Source organism: Oculina patagonica, chromosome 11, assembly GCF_052425735.1.
Source record: "Oculina patagonica isolate OP01 chromosome 11, crgOcupat, whole genome shotgun sequence".
In the NCBI taxonomy this organism is placed as follows: domain Eukaryota; kingdom Metazoa; phylum Cnidaria; class Anthozoa; order Scleractinia; family Oculinidae; genus Oculina; species Oculina patagonica.
This window is the reverse complement of record NC_135768.1, coordinates 1,545,742-1,565,264: the sequence shown is the minus strand read 5'-3', so window position 1 is coordinate 1,565,264 and position 19,523 is coordinate 1,545,742. Positions and strand designations below refer to the sequence as shown.

Below are 19,523 nucleotides of genomic sequence, written 5' to 3'. Positions count from 1 at the left end.
TACGTAAAGCGTGGAAAGCAAAATTTTACTTTAAGAATACTGTGTAGCGAGATGACATTTTGATAAATTTTCTTTAATCTTATGTAATTGCAAGCAAAATTCCGAGCACTGCTTCGGAAATGAATGAGCTGATGACAGTCCTTCACGGACGAAGTATTAGTCGGTCAGTACTTGTTAGTCAGCGGTTAGACGTCAAAACACAAGGTTAGCATTGTTACTGGGTTACTCAACATGCATTTCACTGGTTAGCAGGACTTACAAATTGCAGATTCATAAGATCCACTACATACTTGTTGACACATTATGATTGGAAGCACTTCGCCTCTATATTGGCCCCTTATAAAAAAACTTGGTAACGATGGCAAAGGTTTCACGTCTAAGATTACTAAATTCGCAAACGTTTCCCTATCAAGCCAGAGATAACGTTTTACAAAAAAAAAACTTTTCTAATAATTTTACAAATATTCTTTGCGCACTCAATTTTGTCCCCGCTTGAAAGAGCTCTCTGAGTTGAAAACTTCCATACTGATGACGTATACATGTACGTAGTTCTACAGAGATCCCGGTAGTGTCTGTGATTGGTTGTTACTTGGTTTTGAATTTTCCCGCGCAAGTAACAACCAATCGGGGACACCACATAAATCTCTGTAGAGCTACGTCATCAGTATGGAATTTTCTGAGAGAATCTCAGACGAGCGAGGGGTAAAATGAGTGCGCAAAGACAAAGATCTGTTTGAGCTAACTTGAAAAAGTTCGATATACACAAGAAGACAGGAATCGTGGACAACCTCTCTGCAACAAGTCTCTTCGTGCGAATCTTCACTTTTTTCCCTCAAATGATCTTGTAACTACTTCTTTTACCAATTCAAAAACTGGCTTTAAATGACAGAACCGACAAGTCCCCCTGGGAACCCTTGAAGAATTCAAGTGGGAAATGAATTTGTTCTATAACTGAAGGGAGTTTCAGGTCAAAGTAAGCAAAATGTATAACGAACCGTTATAGGCATGCCGCCCATTCTCTACGGGGCAGCACATACCTAGATAGCTTTAGCAAGTACCTTCTACGGGGAGTAGCCCCGATGGATAACTTCCTGGGACAAATTTAATTAGACTGTAACGGTCCCCGGCCTCGATCATTTTTAAAACATATACGCAACAACTTCCTTCGTGTAAGCTAGACAAGGAATTTCACTTAAGTCCCCGAGACGTGTACTTTCTTGTGTATACCGATATAAACATATTACTTCTGATTTCTACTCACAAACCACACCCAAACACTCGAAATACAAGAACAATGGAACATAGAACACGGAGTGTACAAAGTATGTGACAAAATGAGAGAAATGTCAACAGGATAAAGCAGCTTAAAATTTCATATTACGGATCACTCTAGAGATACGTTATCATTTGGAGACTCGATGAAAACTTTGGAAACTTGATCAGTGGGAAAAAGAAATGAGCATGAGAAGAGAGACTTAGGCTGGGAGCAACCTCACGCCAAAGCACTGGGAACTGGTTGAGTGGTATTGGCTCTAAGCAAATTGTTCTACTTACCACAGAATTTGCAGGCTTTGGGACAAATGGTTTTCATTCGTCTCCAGTGGTATTGGCAATACCCATCTTGACTCGCTAGCGCTGTGCAGTCTGCAGATTTGTCCTCACAAGGCTCGGGAAGCTTTTGCTCTGGAAATCAAAAACCACCACGTGAGAAAAACAAAAGGGTCATAGATTCGCAGGAAAAATTAATATTTTCCGTAAGAATTAATGGTTAGCTAATATTAAACATGAAGCATATACAAAAGGATCTAGTAGGTACACACTTGTGTAGATGGGAAGTCAATAACTGCAACCCTCTAGGATTTTTCTTGAAATGACGCGAGGTCTCAGGTAAAGCAAGGACTGGAAATTATCTAAGCATTTAGTAGCGGTTTTCACTCGAGTGTAACGAAAGTGAATTGCGTTTGAACTTTGGTTTTGCATTACTCACGCTTAAAGAATTTAGTGATTGGCTCTGAAAAAATCTTCAGCGCCACTTTCTCAGCCAATCAGAACTAAAATCCAAACTACCAATCGTGACTCGCTCGCGCACGTTTTCCCGCGCTTCGTGCCGGCTACATGTGTTTGCTTCGAGTTTTGATTGGTTCACAATGTATTGTCTGTGTCAGTTTGTACGGATTGGCCAGAGTAATTAGTACCCTATTGGTTTTGGTTTTACGACACTCAAATGAAAACTGGCTCACATTTATTCATTGTCAAAGTCTGTCTTGCATGAAACGACTGACTCACTACCAAATATTAACCCACTAGCAATAGTCTACCACCTTACCCACTGAAGTGAGCTCAATAATAAAAAACCGCTTACCACTCGAGCAGTCCCTATTCATGTTGATGTCCGCGCATATGCATTGAAATTTATCCTCCATCCGCTGACACGTAGCACCGTCACGGCAGGGATTTCTGAAGCAAGGATCCGCTGGGTAATGAAACAAAATGCCATGATCATTACTTACGATGCGAATTTCTTATTTACCTAAATACAAATTTGAGCTTATGTCAGCCCGAATTTAGGTAGTTGCAAAGGAAAAAGGGTCTTTGTAGTTGTAATTCAAAGGAGGCCTGAACTGACCTTTTCACGCTTCAACGGAGTTAAAACCTATGAATGTTTCCATTCTAGTGCACAATCTCTACCATTGAGCAAAGAAGAGCGAGCAGACAGGGGTGTCTGAACTACTCGACTTCTGTACCTTACCAGCCCCTTCCTTATTGGTTCCCGACCCTTTTTCTCTCGCAATTTATCCATTGTATAGCGGTAGGATGTCGTAGACGGTTGCTTGCTTGAATATTTAATAGTCTATTAAACTCAACCTATGTTGAAAAACTAACCTTTCCATAATCCAATTCGACCTGGATAGAGAACCGGCATGAAAACCAGGAAGAGCTGTTGTGGCTTCTTCTCTTAATATAGTATTTTTTTTATTTTTTTAACCCTGGCGTTATCTTCTCGCTCACTCGATTTGGCGCGAAATTCATGACGTCACCGAGTGACACGCAGCCCGTTCCCACACTCGCTTGCAAGAGGAAGAGAACGCCAGGGACTAGGCTGTTAAATAGACACATTACCTTTCATACTCTGGCAGCAAACCATTGATTTTATCGTCTTCGTCAAAGCAGATAGAAAAGCGATCTCAACATCAAACTTTGACAGCTCGTACGTCCATATAGCAAGGTGTCCGATGCTAAAATCGCCAAAGCCAGTTTTTGTAATCATATCCCAAAGCGAATTTGCTTTACCGATTGTAATTTCATCATTGGAAATTCCCGTGCTCGATAAAAGCTTCTCAGGATTTTTGCTGCTCACAGCAAGTTTGCCATTTTTATAAAACTTTAGACCTCGCTTGTGGTTCCATGTAAAGGCAAAATGAAACCACCATCTCGGTAAAGAGTCGAGTAGAATTGTCCACTTGTGATTTAGCGTTGAGAGTTCTAGAAGAAATCTTCCTGATGGATTTATGTGGGGTCCCTTGTTTTTCGAGCAGCTTTCACAAATGAACCGGAAGCCAGGACCAAAATTCTCGCTGGTGTACTGTCCGCTGGAAATGATAAATTTACCTGGATTGGGAAGAAAAGAGCAAATTAAGAGAAGTGAAAATTAATTTATTACTTGTTGGTTTTCTAAACTTCCCAGCTAATCATAAAATCAAAAAGCACAGACGTGATTAACCTTTTGAACTCTGTTCTGTTAGCGGTTTTTTAAACTTTTCAGCCCCGAAAATTGCGAACAATATCATGACACAAATAATGGCTCTTTTGAGCTTTGCTGATGAATTAATGCACTATTCTCTCAGAAAACCAAATTTGACCAAATGGTCCATCAAAAAGGGAAATAAATCTTTTAAACTTTATAGTTTGCACGATGTTTTGAAAAAGCAATTTTGCAATATTCGGACCACTCAGAGAACTAATCGCAATGCTTCTTTCAAATTTCATCGTCAGAGAGCCAATCAAAATTTTCCTTCAAATATACATCTTCAGAGGACCAAAAAAATCGTTCCGTTTAAATATGATCGTCAGGGAACCAAACAACTTATTCCTTTTAAATTTTATCTTCGATTATAATTAATACTGTACTTCACTCAAAGATTTTCACCTTTGTTGTACTTTATCCAAAATGCCACTGACAAGCCTTCTCTGCACAGGGTAGGATCAACAATGCACTGGTCTTTGATGTTTTTCAGTTCTATAAAGCTATCCTCGCCGTCCAGGGTCAGCACTTGTCCTATCTGGTCAGCGGTCGACGGCTTTACTCCATTTTCTGTGAGACCAGAGACGTTTCCACGCAAGTCAATCAGCTTTTTATCTGCTCTTGTGCCATTCAGCGGCAGATAGTGCGTCGCTTTCGTGAATCGCGCACCTTAAAGTCAAGAAAAGAACACGTTTTAGTTACAACAATGACAGGATTATAAGTTTATGGAGCCTAGTCCTCTTCGGAGCTCACTCGCGGTCAAGCACAAAGTACAGGTGAGAGCCTGGGAACCGGTTTGCTTTTCGTTGTGCGACATTCGATCCAGTCAATGACGTCATGAAATTTCGCGCCAAATCGAGTGACTGGGAGGGAATGCCTAGGCGCTTTAATAGGTTGGCGTTTATTGACTGTGAAAGTATTTAACCTGCGGTCAGGCGTTGTTTTTTAGATACATATTAGAAGGAAGGTCAGACCAGGAAACATTTGTCTCAAGTCAAACCGAAAGTCGTTTCTCTTGGCTTTGCTAAAATACTACCGAATTTTATCCTTGATTTTTTTTAGCTCCCAATCGCGATTTCTCGAACTAATTTTTGTTTCCCGTGGAGGCCGAGAAATCGGGATCCCACTGTAATTTCAAGAGAAAAAATTTTTCGATCAGAATATGGTTGGATCTGAGATTACCGAAGACTTTCAGAGAATCAAACCAAGGAGGCTGTCTTGCAAACAAATAACGATTGAGTGCTGTTCCAAATCTACCTCACTGATTTTAAATATTTAATCCCGTTGACAAATCCCCCAACCAATTAACTCGCAAGATTTGACGCAAGATGTTTTACGAATGTTTTACTCTTTCCACTTTGGTTTCATTTTAATTTAAGTTCCTAATAGATTGTATGATATTACGCCCTAAAAAACATGATCGTGTATTTTAGTTTCATTTTAAATGGGGTTGATAATTGAATAAAGGTGTTAGCAACTTTGATATCATATCGATAAGAATTACAACAGCTTTTAGGGAAATTGGATGAAACATATTGAAAATCGTTGACCTCTTTTCGATCGCTTTCCTTTTAACTTATTAATGTCTATTGAAACATTTTTAAACGGATTTCAATAATTCGAAGTGCAGATCTGTGAGGCTTTTTGGAAAGGCGTATCAAATTTGAAAGAAGTTCCGTTATCTGGTGAAAAACAAGACCACCGCACTTACTTCCTTCAGGGACTATTTTTACGCGTCGTTTTTTTTTTTAAAGTTGTTTTGTTGTTAGTAACGTATTTATATTTTTATAGGAGAGCGGATACGAGACAAAGCAAAATACAGTGAAAATCAAACTGCGATTCAGCTGTTAATAATCTTTTTTATACGCGAATAAAGCGTCGTTTCTTTTGTTTACAATAACGGAGAAGAAAACCGATATTCCTCGCCGCGAAGATAATTTAAATTAATACTGAAAAAAAAAAGAAGACAAACCATAGATGGACATGTTTAGGTTGCGTAAGAGAGTTGAGTATATTATGTATATTCTCATAACCGAAAGTAAACACAAATAAAAGACTTGAAAGAAGCTAAAATATATGTATACTTCAAATTCACATCATGAACAAATTTACCGCACGCAGAGTTGTTTGATTGTTATTATGATCGCAGTCTTAGCGATTCACCCATACGAAAAAATATTTCCAGTCGGAAAACTGAAGGACGTTACAGATGGCACGCAAGACCGTCAATATTACAAATTACGAGAAAGACTTTGTCGGAAGGAAGTTTTAGCTGTCACGGCGGCGAAAATATCTTGAATAAATATGGAAAATTTTAAAATTTGATTCAGACTCAAGGTAGAAACGGTGATTCTGGTTTTATTTAAAAGTCGTTTAAAGGAATGTTTTGGTACAGCTAAACAAATTATCGTAACTCGTGAACGAGACTAAAATCTATGTTGTAAATTTGAAAACAGATGAAACATATAAAATGAAACATCAAAATACGACGGAATTGTATGAATTTCACACTTCGTACTTCACACCAGCTTTGAAGAATTTCTTTTAAAATTGTAGTAAGATTTTGAGCAGAAAAAATATATTTCTGGAAATAAGCGAATGCAAAGGTTTTGCGGCATCGCATGTAAAGGCTGGATGCAATCGGAGCTCTCGTTAAAATTACTATTATAATTTTGTGGAATCCTTATGCTTTGCGTGCTACGTCAAGTACATGCTTCAAAAACTCGAGCAGAAATAGCACAATTTTACGATAGGGAAACTGAAACATTCACCAACCTTTAAATCTGTCAAACAAAGCTTTTCTGTGTTTTCGTCTAGTGCGGCTCCCTTGCGCAATTGAAGTCGGGTACGAAATCAACAGGAAAAATATTACTGCCTTGTACGGAGTTAAGTTCATTTGCCGATAAATTAAACCAACGGTGAACACCGCCGCAAACTAATTACATTTAGGCTGGATTCTTGATTTTCGGTGAATTTTTAGCACTCTGCGATTTCATTTCCTTTCAGAAGTCGATATTAAACCGTGAAGGGGAGATCCACTGGGTTTACCAATTGAGCCGTGTAGCTGGTCTCGTACATTGCGTCGTAGTTTGAACAATTTGCTCTACTTTCACCTGTGTATTTCAATTCAGATCAAACCTTATAATTTATTCATAGCTGATCTGCAAGATCGCTGCTCAAAATGCTAATTAACTAACTTCGGAAGCACAAAAAGCGGTTTTTAATTTGCACCGCTGTTTCGCGAGAAGCTTTCATTTTCGGTTTGCACTAATGTTGTTGAAACTCTGTGGAAAAGTGTCAATAATACTTAGCGTGGCTTTGTTTCGATTTGATTGCGATTCGCAGCCATCAACAACGCCTTCGCGAGTTCAGAAACCGTAACAATCTGATATACGCTTTTTGAGCTGTCTTTTATTTTGCCAAATGATACCAAATGAAAATTTTCAAACAATCCGGAGGGAACCAATAGTTTTAAACCTGCGTCAATGGGATAAAATTAAAATCCCCATAAAAACCTAGACAATGACAAACAAAGGATTTATAAGACGAGTTGTGAAAAACAATTCCATTCCGACTTGAACTAGAAGTAAGATTTTATTTTTTATGCCTACGTTAAAGAGATTTTCAAATCAAATATTTATTAGTGTATTCATTTGTGCTGGAGGAGTTTCCCGCGTAATTATCTAGTATAATGACACTGTTCCCTCTGTGTTAGTGCGCCTGTATGAAACGATAAGCTTAACTTATACCCAATAAATTTATTTGAATACCTTTTTTAAATAAAGAAATTCGGGCTTTCTAAAGTAAGGGAACCAATTATAGCGATGAAAAGAACTCTTAATGTATAACATTCCAATGAAAACGTTTGCCTTGGCTTTTTTTAAAATCAATTGCATCAAAGTAAGAGGTTTACACATGATAGATAAAAAAATGACTCCAAAATTGGCCCGAGAAAAGTAAACCCGTTTAATGTGTATCGAACATTCTAATGCCTTCGTGGAACCGCAAAATTGCAATGGCTTCCTTTCCCGCAGCCAGTTATATCGTTCAAAGAGTGTTTTATCATGCGGCTTGTGTTCGTGTTGTTTTTTGGTTCAGTTGGAAAGATTTTTTACAGCAGTTATTGTTTTGGGATTTCTGTAACGCCACAGTAATTGGATAGCGCAAACAAAAAGATAGAGAAAAAAACGTACTAGAGATAACTTTATGTTATTAGCAACGGGGTGGACTATCTTGCACAATTTTTCCCTCGAGGCCCTCAAATTACCCCTCGTGTTCAGTTTAAGAGCCAACAACACAGAAAACACACATCATTTTTTTTTACATAGAACATGGTAGTTTTAGGTTTCTAAGAGTTGTTTAAGGTAAATAGCAAATTTTTCATTTCACGTGTATTTCTTCCGTTATTGCAATGTTTATTTGTTTTCATTTCATTATACCAAACATTTTTTTAAATCTCTTTCATGCAATTGATTACACTTGATTGAAAATACAAAGAAGCGCACTAACTGAACTAAAACTAACGTTTGCCAGCTTGTTTTTATTTCTGTTGTTTGTTAAGCTAAAGAAAAATTTCTTGCCGCAACGGTTAAAGTAAAAACGCCCGGCCATATTTTCTAAATACGACCCTACACATCACTCAGCGGAAACGGTTACACGCTTAGATTCCTGTTTTTTTATGTTTAATTATTTAGAGTCACACCTTCCGTGCCAAGAGTTTATGAAGTAATATCATTGTTTATATAAATACACAGTGTATATTGTATAACTCATAATGCCCAGCACGAACTGATATGATACAGCATGCAAGATATATATATTTCTAAGGTCTGACATAATTGTCACATTACTCATCGGCCAGGCAACACTTACCAGAATGATTTCAGAGATTTTAACGTAAAACAAAGATCAAGATGTCATTCAGTTTCATTTTAAGAGCAATTTACAATTGAAATTTCCTGAGACGTGTCTGTCTGTTTGAAAACGTGATGTACGTTAGATAAGCTGAGGAGTAAATATTGCTTACTGATATACCTCCTAGAGTAAAGTTATAGATAACATTATAAATGAGAGCCAATCTCATAAAAATGTAATAAAAAATTAACGATATTTTTAGGTAAGTAGTCCACAGTCGCTTTAGAATACCTAGCGGTATCTATCGTTTACTTTATTGCAAGGAAAAAATATGCTCTCAGACAAAAGTTACAGATAACACTATATGTAACAACAGAAAATCTATATCAAAATTGAACGATATTAGTAGAGAAGTGCTTCACAGTCACGTAAGATTGGCTAGCAGTATATCGTTTACTTTATTGCAAGGAAAAAATATGCTCTCAGACAAAAGTTACAGATAACACTATACGTAACAACAGAGAATCTATATCAAAATTGAACGATATTAGTAGAGAAGTGCTTCACAGTCACGTAAGATTGGCTAGCAGTATATCGTTTACTTTATCGCAAGAAAAAATTCCCAAGGTAAAGCTAGATAACATAGTAAACGATCCACCCTATTTAAAAGCTAATAAAATATTAACAATGTTTTTGGGAAATTAAACTTGTTCACCGCCGCAAACCCAGGAGATTTCAATTTAAAATGAAAAATTTCTGCAAGCTTTAACGAAAACAATCCCATTGAAAGGTTTTTTTGCAACAACAAAAAGAGATTTTGTGTTTTTTTGTCGTTTTTTTAAAAGCCATCCCATAGAAAAATTTATTCACTCCTGTAAGTACCGCATGTTTTAATACTATGCAACTGCCAGTACGCTGAGAGAGTATCTAACAGCTTAGCCTGATGATGTTGTTTACGACCAAATTTCTACTCTTCTTTTGTGCCCTTTTCGCTCCGCTGTCACTCGATTGTTTTCTCAGAATCTCAATAACTAGGCACGAGGAGTCAATGCTTGGGAGGGGGCTGGGCCTCGTTAAGAGAAGAAATGAGAGAGCACTGGGTACTACAACTATCTTTTTGGTCGGCACCACGAGTCGAGACCTATGGGCTAGACTGAGGCTACGTTTACACGGACACGGTTATCAATCGACACGGTTTAATGTCGTCGAAACCGCATCGAAAACGACACGGTTTCGAAGTGTTTACACGGAGCCTATTTAACGATTTTCCGACTGTTTTCGAATGTGATTGTATAAGCAAGCGCTGCTCTATATGCTTGTTTCACCATGTTTACCCTTCGCAAGCCAGCCAGGTCGTGCCAAAATACATGGCCGTTTTCAAATCGATGCGGTTTCGCCGTTTTTGACCGTTTACACGACAACGAAACCGTATCGTTTTGAAAACGCTCCACTTTTGACAGCGTTTTCAAAACGACCCGGTTACAGTAGTGGTCTCGATCGGTGCCGTGTAAACGAAAGGCCTAACCGCATCGCTTTCGATGCGGTTACAAATGAAACCGTGTCCGTGTAAACGTAGTCTGAAAGTCCGCCAAAAACACAGCCAGATCTGATTGGCTGTTGAAAACTTGTTTATTTCATCCACAATCTCCGGCGCACGCGCACAATCAAACCGGAATCAGGAATTCCTGGTTCCGGTTTTTGAATCGCCCAGAGCCGTCGAGCGTTCGATCACCGCTGGCCGAAAACGGCTGAATATCGAGCCTATATTAAATGCTACTTACCGCAAAACCCGTCCTCATGTTTGCGTATCCATGTTTGAGTAAGACAGGATTCTAACTTGAGAACACACATGTTTAGGTACGATTTGTCGTCGTCCCCGCACACGGGTGCCGCCTGGATAGGGGCGTTTTTGGAGTGACACTCGGGGCACCTGCATTCAGCGTACCCGTTAGGAGTTTGGAAGCACCTTGCATAGTACTGGCATTCAAGGACTTCGCAAGATTCGCCTGTCGGGAGAAAAGAAAATTACACTTAATAATGTTACAAATTTGACAGGTACTGAAACAAGGTCTAGCTGGCAAGCGATTGACTTCGTGTAGTGTTTCTATTTTTTTCAGTTGTTTCTACGCGACCGACTCATTTCTGCCAGTATGACGTCACATGGCAACGAGAAAGCGATTCTCTCGGCTTGGTCAGATGAGCGAGATTAATCGCAAGTACGCCACAACAGAGGTCCAGAGAGGCTTAAGTTTAGTGCTTTTATAGCTATTGTTCGCTAATTATTTCCCAGTGTTTACGGTTTGATGTCTTTACTGTCTGTGTACATGATCTGTTTCTTGGTTTTTTGCGCCCGTAATCCTGTAATTTGGTTATGTTTTAACTTTTGAACAGGACAGAGGGCGGTACCGCCATTTTTCCTTTCGTCCTTTAAGCGCGAAGTTGACGCTGCGTCAGAAACTGAATTTACTGTTCCTTACCACTGGAACGCCACGAACATCATGAAATGATACTGTGACCCACCTCTCGGCATTCTTCGCCGTGTCGGCGTTTTAGGCCATAACGTTGGTTTACTTGTTGTCCCGCTACCCGCGGGACCGGAGTTTGTCGGGACCACTGCGGTTGGCTTTTTAGATTCTCGAGAGACTCTGGACATGGATGATGACGCAGTCTTTAATGTCGGTTTCAGCGTAGTGGAAGGATGTTCAGTAGCTGGGTAATAAGAAGGAGAGGAAGAATTTTAAAGATATCTTTTCAAAGGAATACTTACATTTCCAAAAAATTTTTAATTTAATTTAATTTTTAAATTTTAAATTTTTGAAAAATAACGCCAGGACTTACCACAATAATCACAAGATCTCGGACAAATCTGGCGCATTTTTCTGTGTTCACAGTAGCGAGACTGCGCAGCAAAATCCCTACATCCTGTACTTTTATCCTCGCATTCACCGGTTATCTTGTCTGTAAGAAATTAAAATCAGTATAATAAGTATAAATAAAATAGAAATAAGCATTATAGAAATAAATAAATACATAAACGGGTGAATGAGTGAATAAATAATAATTTAAAGCTTATAATAAATTGCAGAATTTTCTAGCGTTCATTGGTCCAGAATAGTTCAAGAAAATGACTCATCCTGTTACGCAACACAAGGTAGCTCTCGGAAAACTTGAAATATTTTCGCCACTTTTCCAATAAACAAAAACCAGAGAGTTATTTAGTGTCAACTGGCACATTTAGTACTACAATATTGGGACAAACTTTTAGACGAACTCGTAAGCTTTAAGGCGAACGTTGTTGATTGTTCGCGTTGTCACACGCATTTCGCACTGATTTTCCTCCAAATCCAGAGGTAAGGTTTCACTGTTAAGGCCTGACCAAACGGAGACGCAAGACGCGAGTTGGCTAGGACTTGGGACTTGCGTGCACTTGCCTTGACTTGCGATGACTTGCGTTCACTTTGGTCGAGATCAAATTTGCACGCAAGTCATTGCAAGATTTTTACCGCTTGGCCACACTACGCAAGTCAGCACAAGTCTTGCTGTTTGCTTCCAGTACTGAATTGCAGTGCGCGCAGTAGCATTCACGGGCTTTTTTGAAAAATTGCGTGCACTTGCGAATGACGCAGGCCTGTACGCAAGTTCAACTTGCAACTACTTGCGTTACCTTTTGGTCAGGACTTTATTATAAAAAGCACATCAACAACATGGTACTAGAAATAACGATATAAAATGTTCAAAGCGTTACCTTTGCATGTCTTGAGTCGTAAATTGACACTTGGGCAGAGGCACTTTTCTACACTGTCACGTGTTTTAAGACACTGATCGGTATCTTGACACGGATTTGTGACACAAGATTTCACTAAAAGTAGACACAACGAAGTAATGGTGTTACTTACTAGAGTGTACTCTTGATCGGTACAGGAGCTATCATTAGCGACCTTCAGATTGGACTACGAGTACGAGTTTGAGTACGAGTACGAGTTTTCAAACCAAATTCGTGTGCCTCCTATAATCACTTATCACTATTATCTGCGTGGAGACGACTCCGATTTCCTTTTGTCTCACGCAAGAAAAGGGAGGCGTTAAGGAAAGGAATAAAAGACGTGGTGGCTCCGAGCTTCCCACTTCCCCGAACCTTTTATCGCCCTATCTTCGGTGGTTCACGCCTCTGTGCTGTTCCTACTGCAAGGTAGTAAGAAATGTTTCGAAAAAGATTTCCAAATCTCTCCCCGTTCTTACCACTTTGGGAGTTCCACTTCCCGCCCTCTTCTCTCCTGCCTTCTGTAGAGTTGTCGAACCCTCTTCTACCAGGTCCCCACCCTCGAAAGCCCCCCCCCCCTGTATTCAACAGTTGCAATATCTACTGCAGCCGTTTTATGGCCACCAAGCTATACAACAACTTTTAATAAATGTCATGTTTTTCAACAATACAGTTTAAGGAGCAGTGTCACCAAGATTTAGTGCTACATGAAAATCCAATGAAGGTATTGGTATTAATTGGAAATCCATAAATAGTGGCCTGGCCTTGCTAAAACGTACTGTACCAGTCACAAAAATTGTTAATAATTTGAGTGGTTACGGGCGGATGGCAATGAAGTGGCCGTTAATGTCGGGCCAACGTTTTCAAGTTTGACAGTGTTAATTGGACGAAAATCACATTAAACCATTGATTCTGTTTTTCCACATCTTGGAGAATAAATTTCAAGGCCGTAACTAGCAAGAGGCAAGACGAGGCACTTGCCTCGTCTAGATTTTAACCCAAAATTAAAAACAATATGTTTTGTTGAAAAAAAAAAAAAATAATCCCAAGTTCAACAAGAATGATTTTCTCAAGAAATACCTGATGTTGAAGAAAGAGTTTCAAAGTTTCTAAATTTCAATATTTTCTGAAGGGCAAGCCCCCAGAAACCCTTAGCAAGATCTTGCCTCGCCTAAGGCAAATGTCTGGTTACGGTGTCCTGAATTTATGCCTTTCTTTTATTGTTCAAAGGTTATTTTGTTGAACAGTGAGTGCATGCTTACAGTTCTAGCGTAGTTTACACAAAAACTTAGAAGACTTCTCGTGACACTGTCCCGTTTATAACAAAATATGTTTACGCTACCTGATTTGAAATGACAGCACAGAACAGAATCTTGATGGAAATAGAGTCCGTCTTGATAAACGCCTGCTATATCCTCTGCTGAGAGTTCCTTGAGCCAAATAGCAAACTGAGAAATTTCAAACTTTCCAAACTCCTTGAAGCTCATAAGATTACTAGGCCTGGCTAATGTGATCACGGGAGTATAATTCTGTTCCCGTAGAGCCGACAGAAAGACGGGTTTGTCAGTAAACGTACTCAAATTCCCGTCTTCGTAGTAAGATAGCCCGTTCTGTTCACGCCACGTAAAAGCCATGTGCGTCCATAACCCTACATCCTCGTGTAATAACAAGGTCCATCTTTTATCTCTTGTTTCAAGGAGAAATTTAAAACGTTTTAAGCTCTGTTGGTAATATAATTGATATCCAGGTCCGTTTCTGTGATTTGTAAAAGACCCGGATGACATGACGTATCCAGTACCGTATACCCTAAGCCAGAACGCCAATGTAAAGCCTTCTTTACAAGTCGATGGTTCCGTCACGCAATCCGCGTTGAAACCACCTGCAAACGTGACAGAATTTCTTTTTTAAAAAGAGTGCAAGAGAGAGCAAAGCCTTCTTCGTGTGTTACCCCACCCTTGGGTGGCCGGTTCAGTTTTTTCTATTACTTTAAGAATTGAGTCACATGACAGAGTGCTCTTTCGTACCCGTTGCAATTGATTCCGTTGGTTCGTCAGAAACACTTGTCTGTTCCAAGTTGTATAGGTCTAAAATTTAATTAAATTTAACAAGAACAGAAAAAAATTAAGTATAATTCAATTTAAAACTTAACAGTTACTTAGAGAAGAAAGTAGAAGAACTTTCTTGCTTATAAAATCGCTACAAAAGAGAGGATTACTGCAAGGTAAAAGATGAAAATACTTTTACCCTTTCAATCCCAGAGTTAAACCCAGCCGGGACTGATGTTCTGATTTCTTTTCAAGTGAAATGAAATGAAATGAAAGCTATCGAGCAGTACTTTCATGTGGTACTGTTTATTATGCTGTACAAGGTGGTTCTAACTTTGAAGTCTGTGGATGAAACCCTTGTGTGTGACCATTCAAATGAAAGCTATAAAGCAGTATCTTGGGAGTAAAAGGCTACCCATTGAACTGTTGACTTTAAGATATCTCTCCTTGCGAAGATTTACCAGAGTCGGCTGGGGTAGGTGGTATAATAATGTACCTGAAAAACGTGTGCACAGTATACCCAATACTTTCCCCAATACTTTCCCCTCAAAATACCAAAATGTGGAAAAACACAGTATACTTTAAACCCAAAAGGGCCCAATTTTAGCGTAAAAATACTGTATACTCTATTTAAAGTCATCCTGAAGACTACTTTCATGTGGTACTGTTTATTATGCTGTACAAGGTGGTTCTAACTTTGAAGTCTGTGGATATAACCATAGTGTGTGACCATTCAAATGAAAGCTATAAAGCAGTATCTTGGGAGTAAAAGGCTACCCATTGAATTGTTGACTTTAAGATGTCTCTCCTTGCGAAGATTTACCAGAGTCGGCTGGGGTAGGTGGTATAATAATGTACCTGAAAAACGTGTGCACAGTATACCCAATACTTTCCCCTCCTCGAAATTATGCAATGATGCAAAATACCAAAATGTGGAAAAACTCAGTATACTTTAAACCCAAAAGGGCCCAATTTTAGCGTAAAAATACTGTATACTCTATTTAAAGTCATCCTGACATACTTAAAAACCCTGGCCAACCTGAGTTATATATGACGTGAAAGAATGAATTTATATCATTAAGAAAAATGAGCGGTGCCAGTGATTTTATCTAGAGTGCAGGCAAAGGAGAGTGATGTGGAAAGTTAAAAGTGTGCGCGTGATTGAAGGAACACTGTCAAGTTCCGGTCTTTTCTACTAAAACTACGACAAATACAAGGAATATTTCGTCAAAGTATTGTATAAAAATTTCCAATCAGTCCTAACCAAACTGAAACGTAAGATTTACGTTTTCAAGTTAGTACATCGATAGAATCAGTTTTCATCTCTGCCATTGTTAGTCATTCTCAACTTTAATGGGTTCCTGTCATTAACTATTCTGCAAAATCGGAGCGTTCTTTTTGGGGTTTACTGCGACCAGGGGAAGATTTTGAGCTTTTGGAAATCGCGTGACAGTGTTCCTTTTGAAAGTATTTGTGGGGGAAGCGAAACCGTACTTACAACCAAACTTGGCTGAGGGGAGCGAACTGCATTCCCGACTCCTCCCTAGAGGAGAGTTGTCAGTCGTCAACAAAATAAAAACAAAATAAAGTACGAAGAATGAACAGTATATAAATGTCTATGGTAATGTTGGGAACATGGAAGAGTCTTCTTATCTTTAATTTTCCATCCCTGATTTAGGACACGACGTGTGTATCTGCGTCAGGTAGATGAAAACTATACTGATATATATAGGCCATGTTACACGAGGCAGTTTTCCTTGCAACTTGCAACGGAACAAACCTTTCATTGTTAATTGCCAAACCATTTAACATGAAAAACCCGATAAAAGGACGAATTTAGCGAATGTTTCTGCTTTTACATAGCAAACTCCGCCCTAAAATGTTATTGGTTCAACTTTGTACCTGGTACGGAACCGCCCAACGGGTTATCAAATGAACATGCCTCGACATAAACAACATTATGTCTAGACAAAATGTTTGGTTTTTTGCAATCTGCAAAGCGACAAAATGTTGCGTTGAAAAACGCAAGAAAAGTAGAACTATCCTTTGCTTCTGGCAAAGTTTATCATAAGAGACATGTCGAGAGACAAGTTGCTGCATGTTGTATGCCAGCAATCGCAAGGAAAGTTGCCTCGCATGACACTGCACTTTTTGAAAATTAATTGTCACGTGATTTGGGTAACTTACAGTGGTAGTTGTTTCGTCGAGTAGAAGCAGGGACACAAAACGTCAAGCTTACATGATGTAGTTGGTTACAAAAAATTTCAGACGATAATTGTTTGATGAATGTTTGGTACTACGAGCATGTATGTGCGGTTACTTATTTTAGAAGAATATTGTTGTTAAAGGTACTGTGTCATGGCTAAGTTATATGTTATTAAATTTTGTCAAATATTCGCTATAAAACTTAACGTTTGCAAAGAAATTAATTCTATGATTCTAAATGAGAAAACCATAGCTTCATTGTAGCCAAATGTGTCTCCCGGGAGTTATAATTTAAAGTTGAGAGCAGACAAGATTAACTTTGAACACTGTTCCGCCGGACCATATTTCAAAAAACCTATCGCAATCCGTTTCAATCTTCGACACTTTTGGCCATCCGTACCTTCTTTTACATTTGGTGTGTTATTTAAATATTCCTTCACTGTTTTAAAAGGTTATTTTATATATTTAAACGAATTTGATGGTCATTTCACCCTATGCCTAAGTTTGGCTAAAATCCGTGACACAGTCCCTTTAACTGCAAATGAACTGTACTTACCTGTATCCACCCAGTCATCTTTGCCATCCAAGGACAGCGCATGTCCCAGCTGTGGCACTTGTACTATCTTTGCTCCATTATACACAACAGTATGTGCAGCACCCTCCACGTCTTCAAGGATCCCATCCGTGATGTTATACAAAGGCCAGTAGTGGTCGGCGCTCTGATAAGGGGACCCCCACACAGGGTAAGGGTAACGAGATGCTGGGATTGAAGAAATGGAGAAACCTTACAATCCTTGATTCTCAAGGAAGACCCACACATGGGATCTTTCTAGTGTCAAGGAGACATGAGTAAAGAATAAAGAGAATCATCCACAAGGGAATGTTGTTGTGATGGTTTACCAAGTTCTCGGGATTGATGTGAAATGAGGTGCGAGGAGATTGCATTACTTACTTCGTAAATGTACGAGAATGTACTGAGATGTGTGACAGATTCCAGGCACAGTGACATAGATGAAGTGCAAGGATCACGAAGGCGGCGTGACAAAATGATTTGTACCGTAAGAATTTAGAAATCAGATAATTTGAGTTGAAGATACAGGGGCACCCAACGGAATATTTCGTTAAAATATCTGTTCGGAATAGGATTTGAGATCTAGAATTTTCGGGACATTCATTGTAATCTTTTTTGCTTGCCTGCCTTTCCTAGAATTTTCGAACATCTAAAAAATGGTATAATTGTTCATTTTTAACGGATTTTTACTCTAAAAAGGTCACCTAGAATTTTCGGGAGCCTTACTCTGGCTGGAATTTTTTCGAAAAGATAAGTTTTGATCCCTATAACTTTTGGATCACAAGACTTTCAGCTAGGAAATCCGAACAGATAAAAAAATTTTAGGGGATAAAAATATGCCTATATCTACCGTTTAAATACTAAAATACGTTCAACGGTGCTATCTTTAAGTGGTTTTGAACTATATTCTCGATGGGTGCCCCTGAAGATAAGACTGAATAAAAGAAGTGAGCTGTTAATACTAGTTCGGTAAGAAAGATTTGGGGAAAATGGGCTTCAGCACTATAGCAACAATCGATGGACGACTTTCCTACACTGTTGGCTGGCGGTTTACAAACATGAGCAAACAGACTTTGAGAATGAAAGAGCCATTCAGCTCAACTCAGGGAAAAGATATTCGAAAAAAATTTCGCCCATAGGAAGAATTCTATGAAATTTTTAAGAACAACAAAAAAGAATTTTGATCATATGTTGACATTCGGACTAAAAGAATCAAGAGTAAAGACATTCCCAAATTAAAGAATCAGACAATCTGAAATACAGGATGAAAAAGCATAAAAGGAAACACCGAGTTAGGAAAGGAAAACGATAAAAAAAAAACATTTTAAAATCAGACAAAACGTAGGTAAGAATTGGAAGCGTACAAATGAAGTTTGAGATGTTGAGAATGTTTGTAAATGACAGATGTGAAAAAAGCAAAAGATAACGAATAGTCTCCATGTGAACGCAGGCGAACTAAATCGGTTAGCCTTGGTAGGCTAGATAATGCATGAATTTAAAGAAGATTTGAAAAACACTCAAAGTTTTACGTGAAGTTTTTTGCTCCTGAAACAGAAGGCGTTATGTGCAGAACCTGAAACTTGAATTTTATCTTTTTATCTTTTTCAGTTAAAACTGAAACAAGTGCAGAGTGCGTGCTTCATTAGCCGAGCGGATAACGGTGCAAAGACGTGCTCAGGTAAAGCAAGGTTACTTACAAGTAGACCGCTGCAAAACTAAACACAATCCATTTGTAGTCAAGTTTGATGGACCCCAGCATTATAAAATAAAAGAGTAACAAAACTTCCAGTCAAGGGAAGTAACATTGCAGTGGGTTGCTTACTATACAAGAGGGGAAAAGCCCTCACTTGACGTGACATTACATATTATTTGATTTTTCTTATCAAGGGACCACTGAGCACTGGTTTGTCCACGCTAATTCCATTGTGGTAATTTTGATCACGTGGCGCATTCGAAACATCATTTGCCATCACCTACGCTTTTTCTGTAAAGTGAACAATGTATTTAGGTTTCTGGGAAACTGCTCACCTACCCCTCCCCAAACCTAACATTTTGCCCAAAGCGATAAGTAAGGGTTAATGTTAGGTTTGGGGAGGGGGTAGGTGAGCAGTTTCCCAGAAACCTAAATTGATCCGTTTTTTTGTTTTAAGGAGCCTTGTCATCGTGGATTTCAGTTAATGACGTAGAACTGGCGCGGCACCCAAGCCACAACGTCATAACGTCCAAGATGACCGCGCCCAATAAATAATAAAAAAGAAGATAGAATCACTGCTGATTTTGGGTAGCCAGATAAAGAACATACAGTAATTAACAATAAGGTTTAATTTAGAGCTATATCAGACTACA

At 38.8% G+C, this 19,523-nt stretch overlaps 2 protein-coding genes across 12 annotated transcripts in view; one reads left to right on the top strand and one right to left on the bottom strand.

Moving 5' to 3' along the window:
- LOC144631197 (endoplasmic reticulum resident protein 44-like) overlaps positions 1 to 19,523 on the top strand; it is a 106,202-nt gene that overhangs the window by 60,012 nt on the left and 26,667 nt on the right. The gene's annotated exons all lie outside the window — the stretch shown is intronic.
- LOC144631168 (uncharacterized) overlaps positions 1 to 19,523 on the bottom strand; it is a 36,945-nt gene that overhangs the window by 8,372 nt on the left and 9,050 nt on the right. For 9 of the 11 annotated variants that reach the window (XM_078489560.1, XM_078489565.1, XM_078489563.1 and 6 more), the window contains 12 exons: positions 18,875 to 18,892; positions 17,163 to 17,366; positions 15,900 to 15,944; positions 13,699 to 14,235; positions 12,342 to 12,455; positions 11,435 to 11,554; positions 11,117 to 11,305; positions 10,378 to 10,602; positions 4,148 to 4,411; positions 3,121 to 3,609; positions 2,363 to 2,473; positions 1,555 to 1,683 (listed from right to left, as the gene is read on the bottom strand). In XM_078489560.1, coding sequence (XP_078345686.1) covers positions 1,555 to 1,683; positions 2,363 to 2,473; positions 3,121 to 3,609; positions 4,148 to 4,411; positions 10,378 to 10,602; positions 11,117 to 11,305; positions 11,435 to 11,554; positions 12,342 to 12,455; positions 13,699 to 14,235; positions 15,900 to 15,944; positions 17,163 to 17,366; positions 18,875 to 18,892 — 2,445 coding nt within the window. The remainder of the gene's footprint in view (positions 1 to 1,554; positions 1,684 to 2,362; positions 2,474 to 3,120; positions 3,610 to 4,147; positions 4,412 to 10,377; positions 10,603 to 11,116; positions 11,306 to 11,434; positions 11,555 to 12,341; positions 12,456 to 13,698; positions 14,236 to 15,899; positions 15,945 to 17,162; positions 17,367 to 18,874; positions 18,893 to 19,523) is intronic. The other 2 variants (XM_078489567.1, XM_078489566.1) reach the window with 2 other exon arrangements.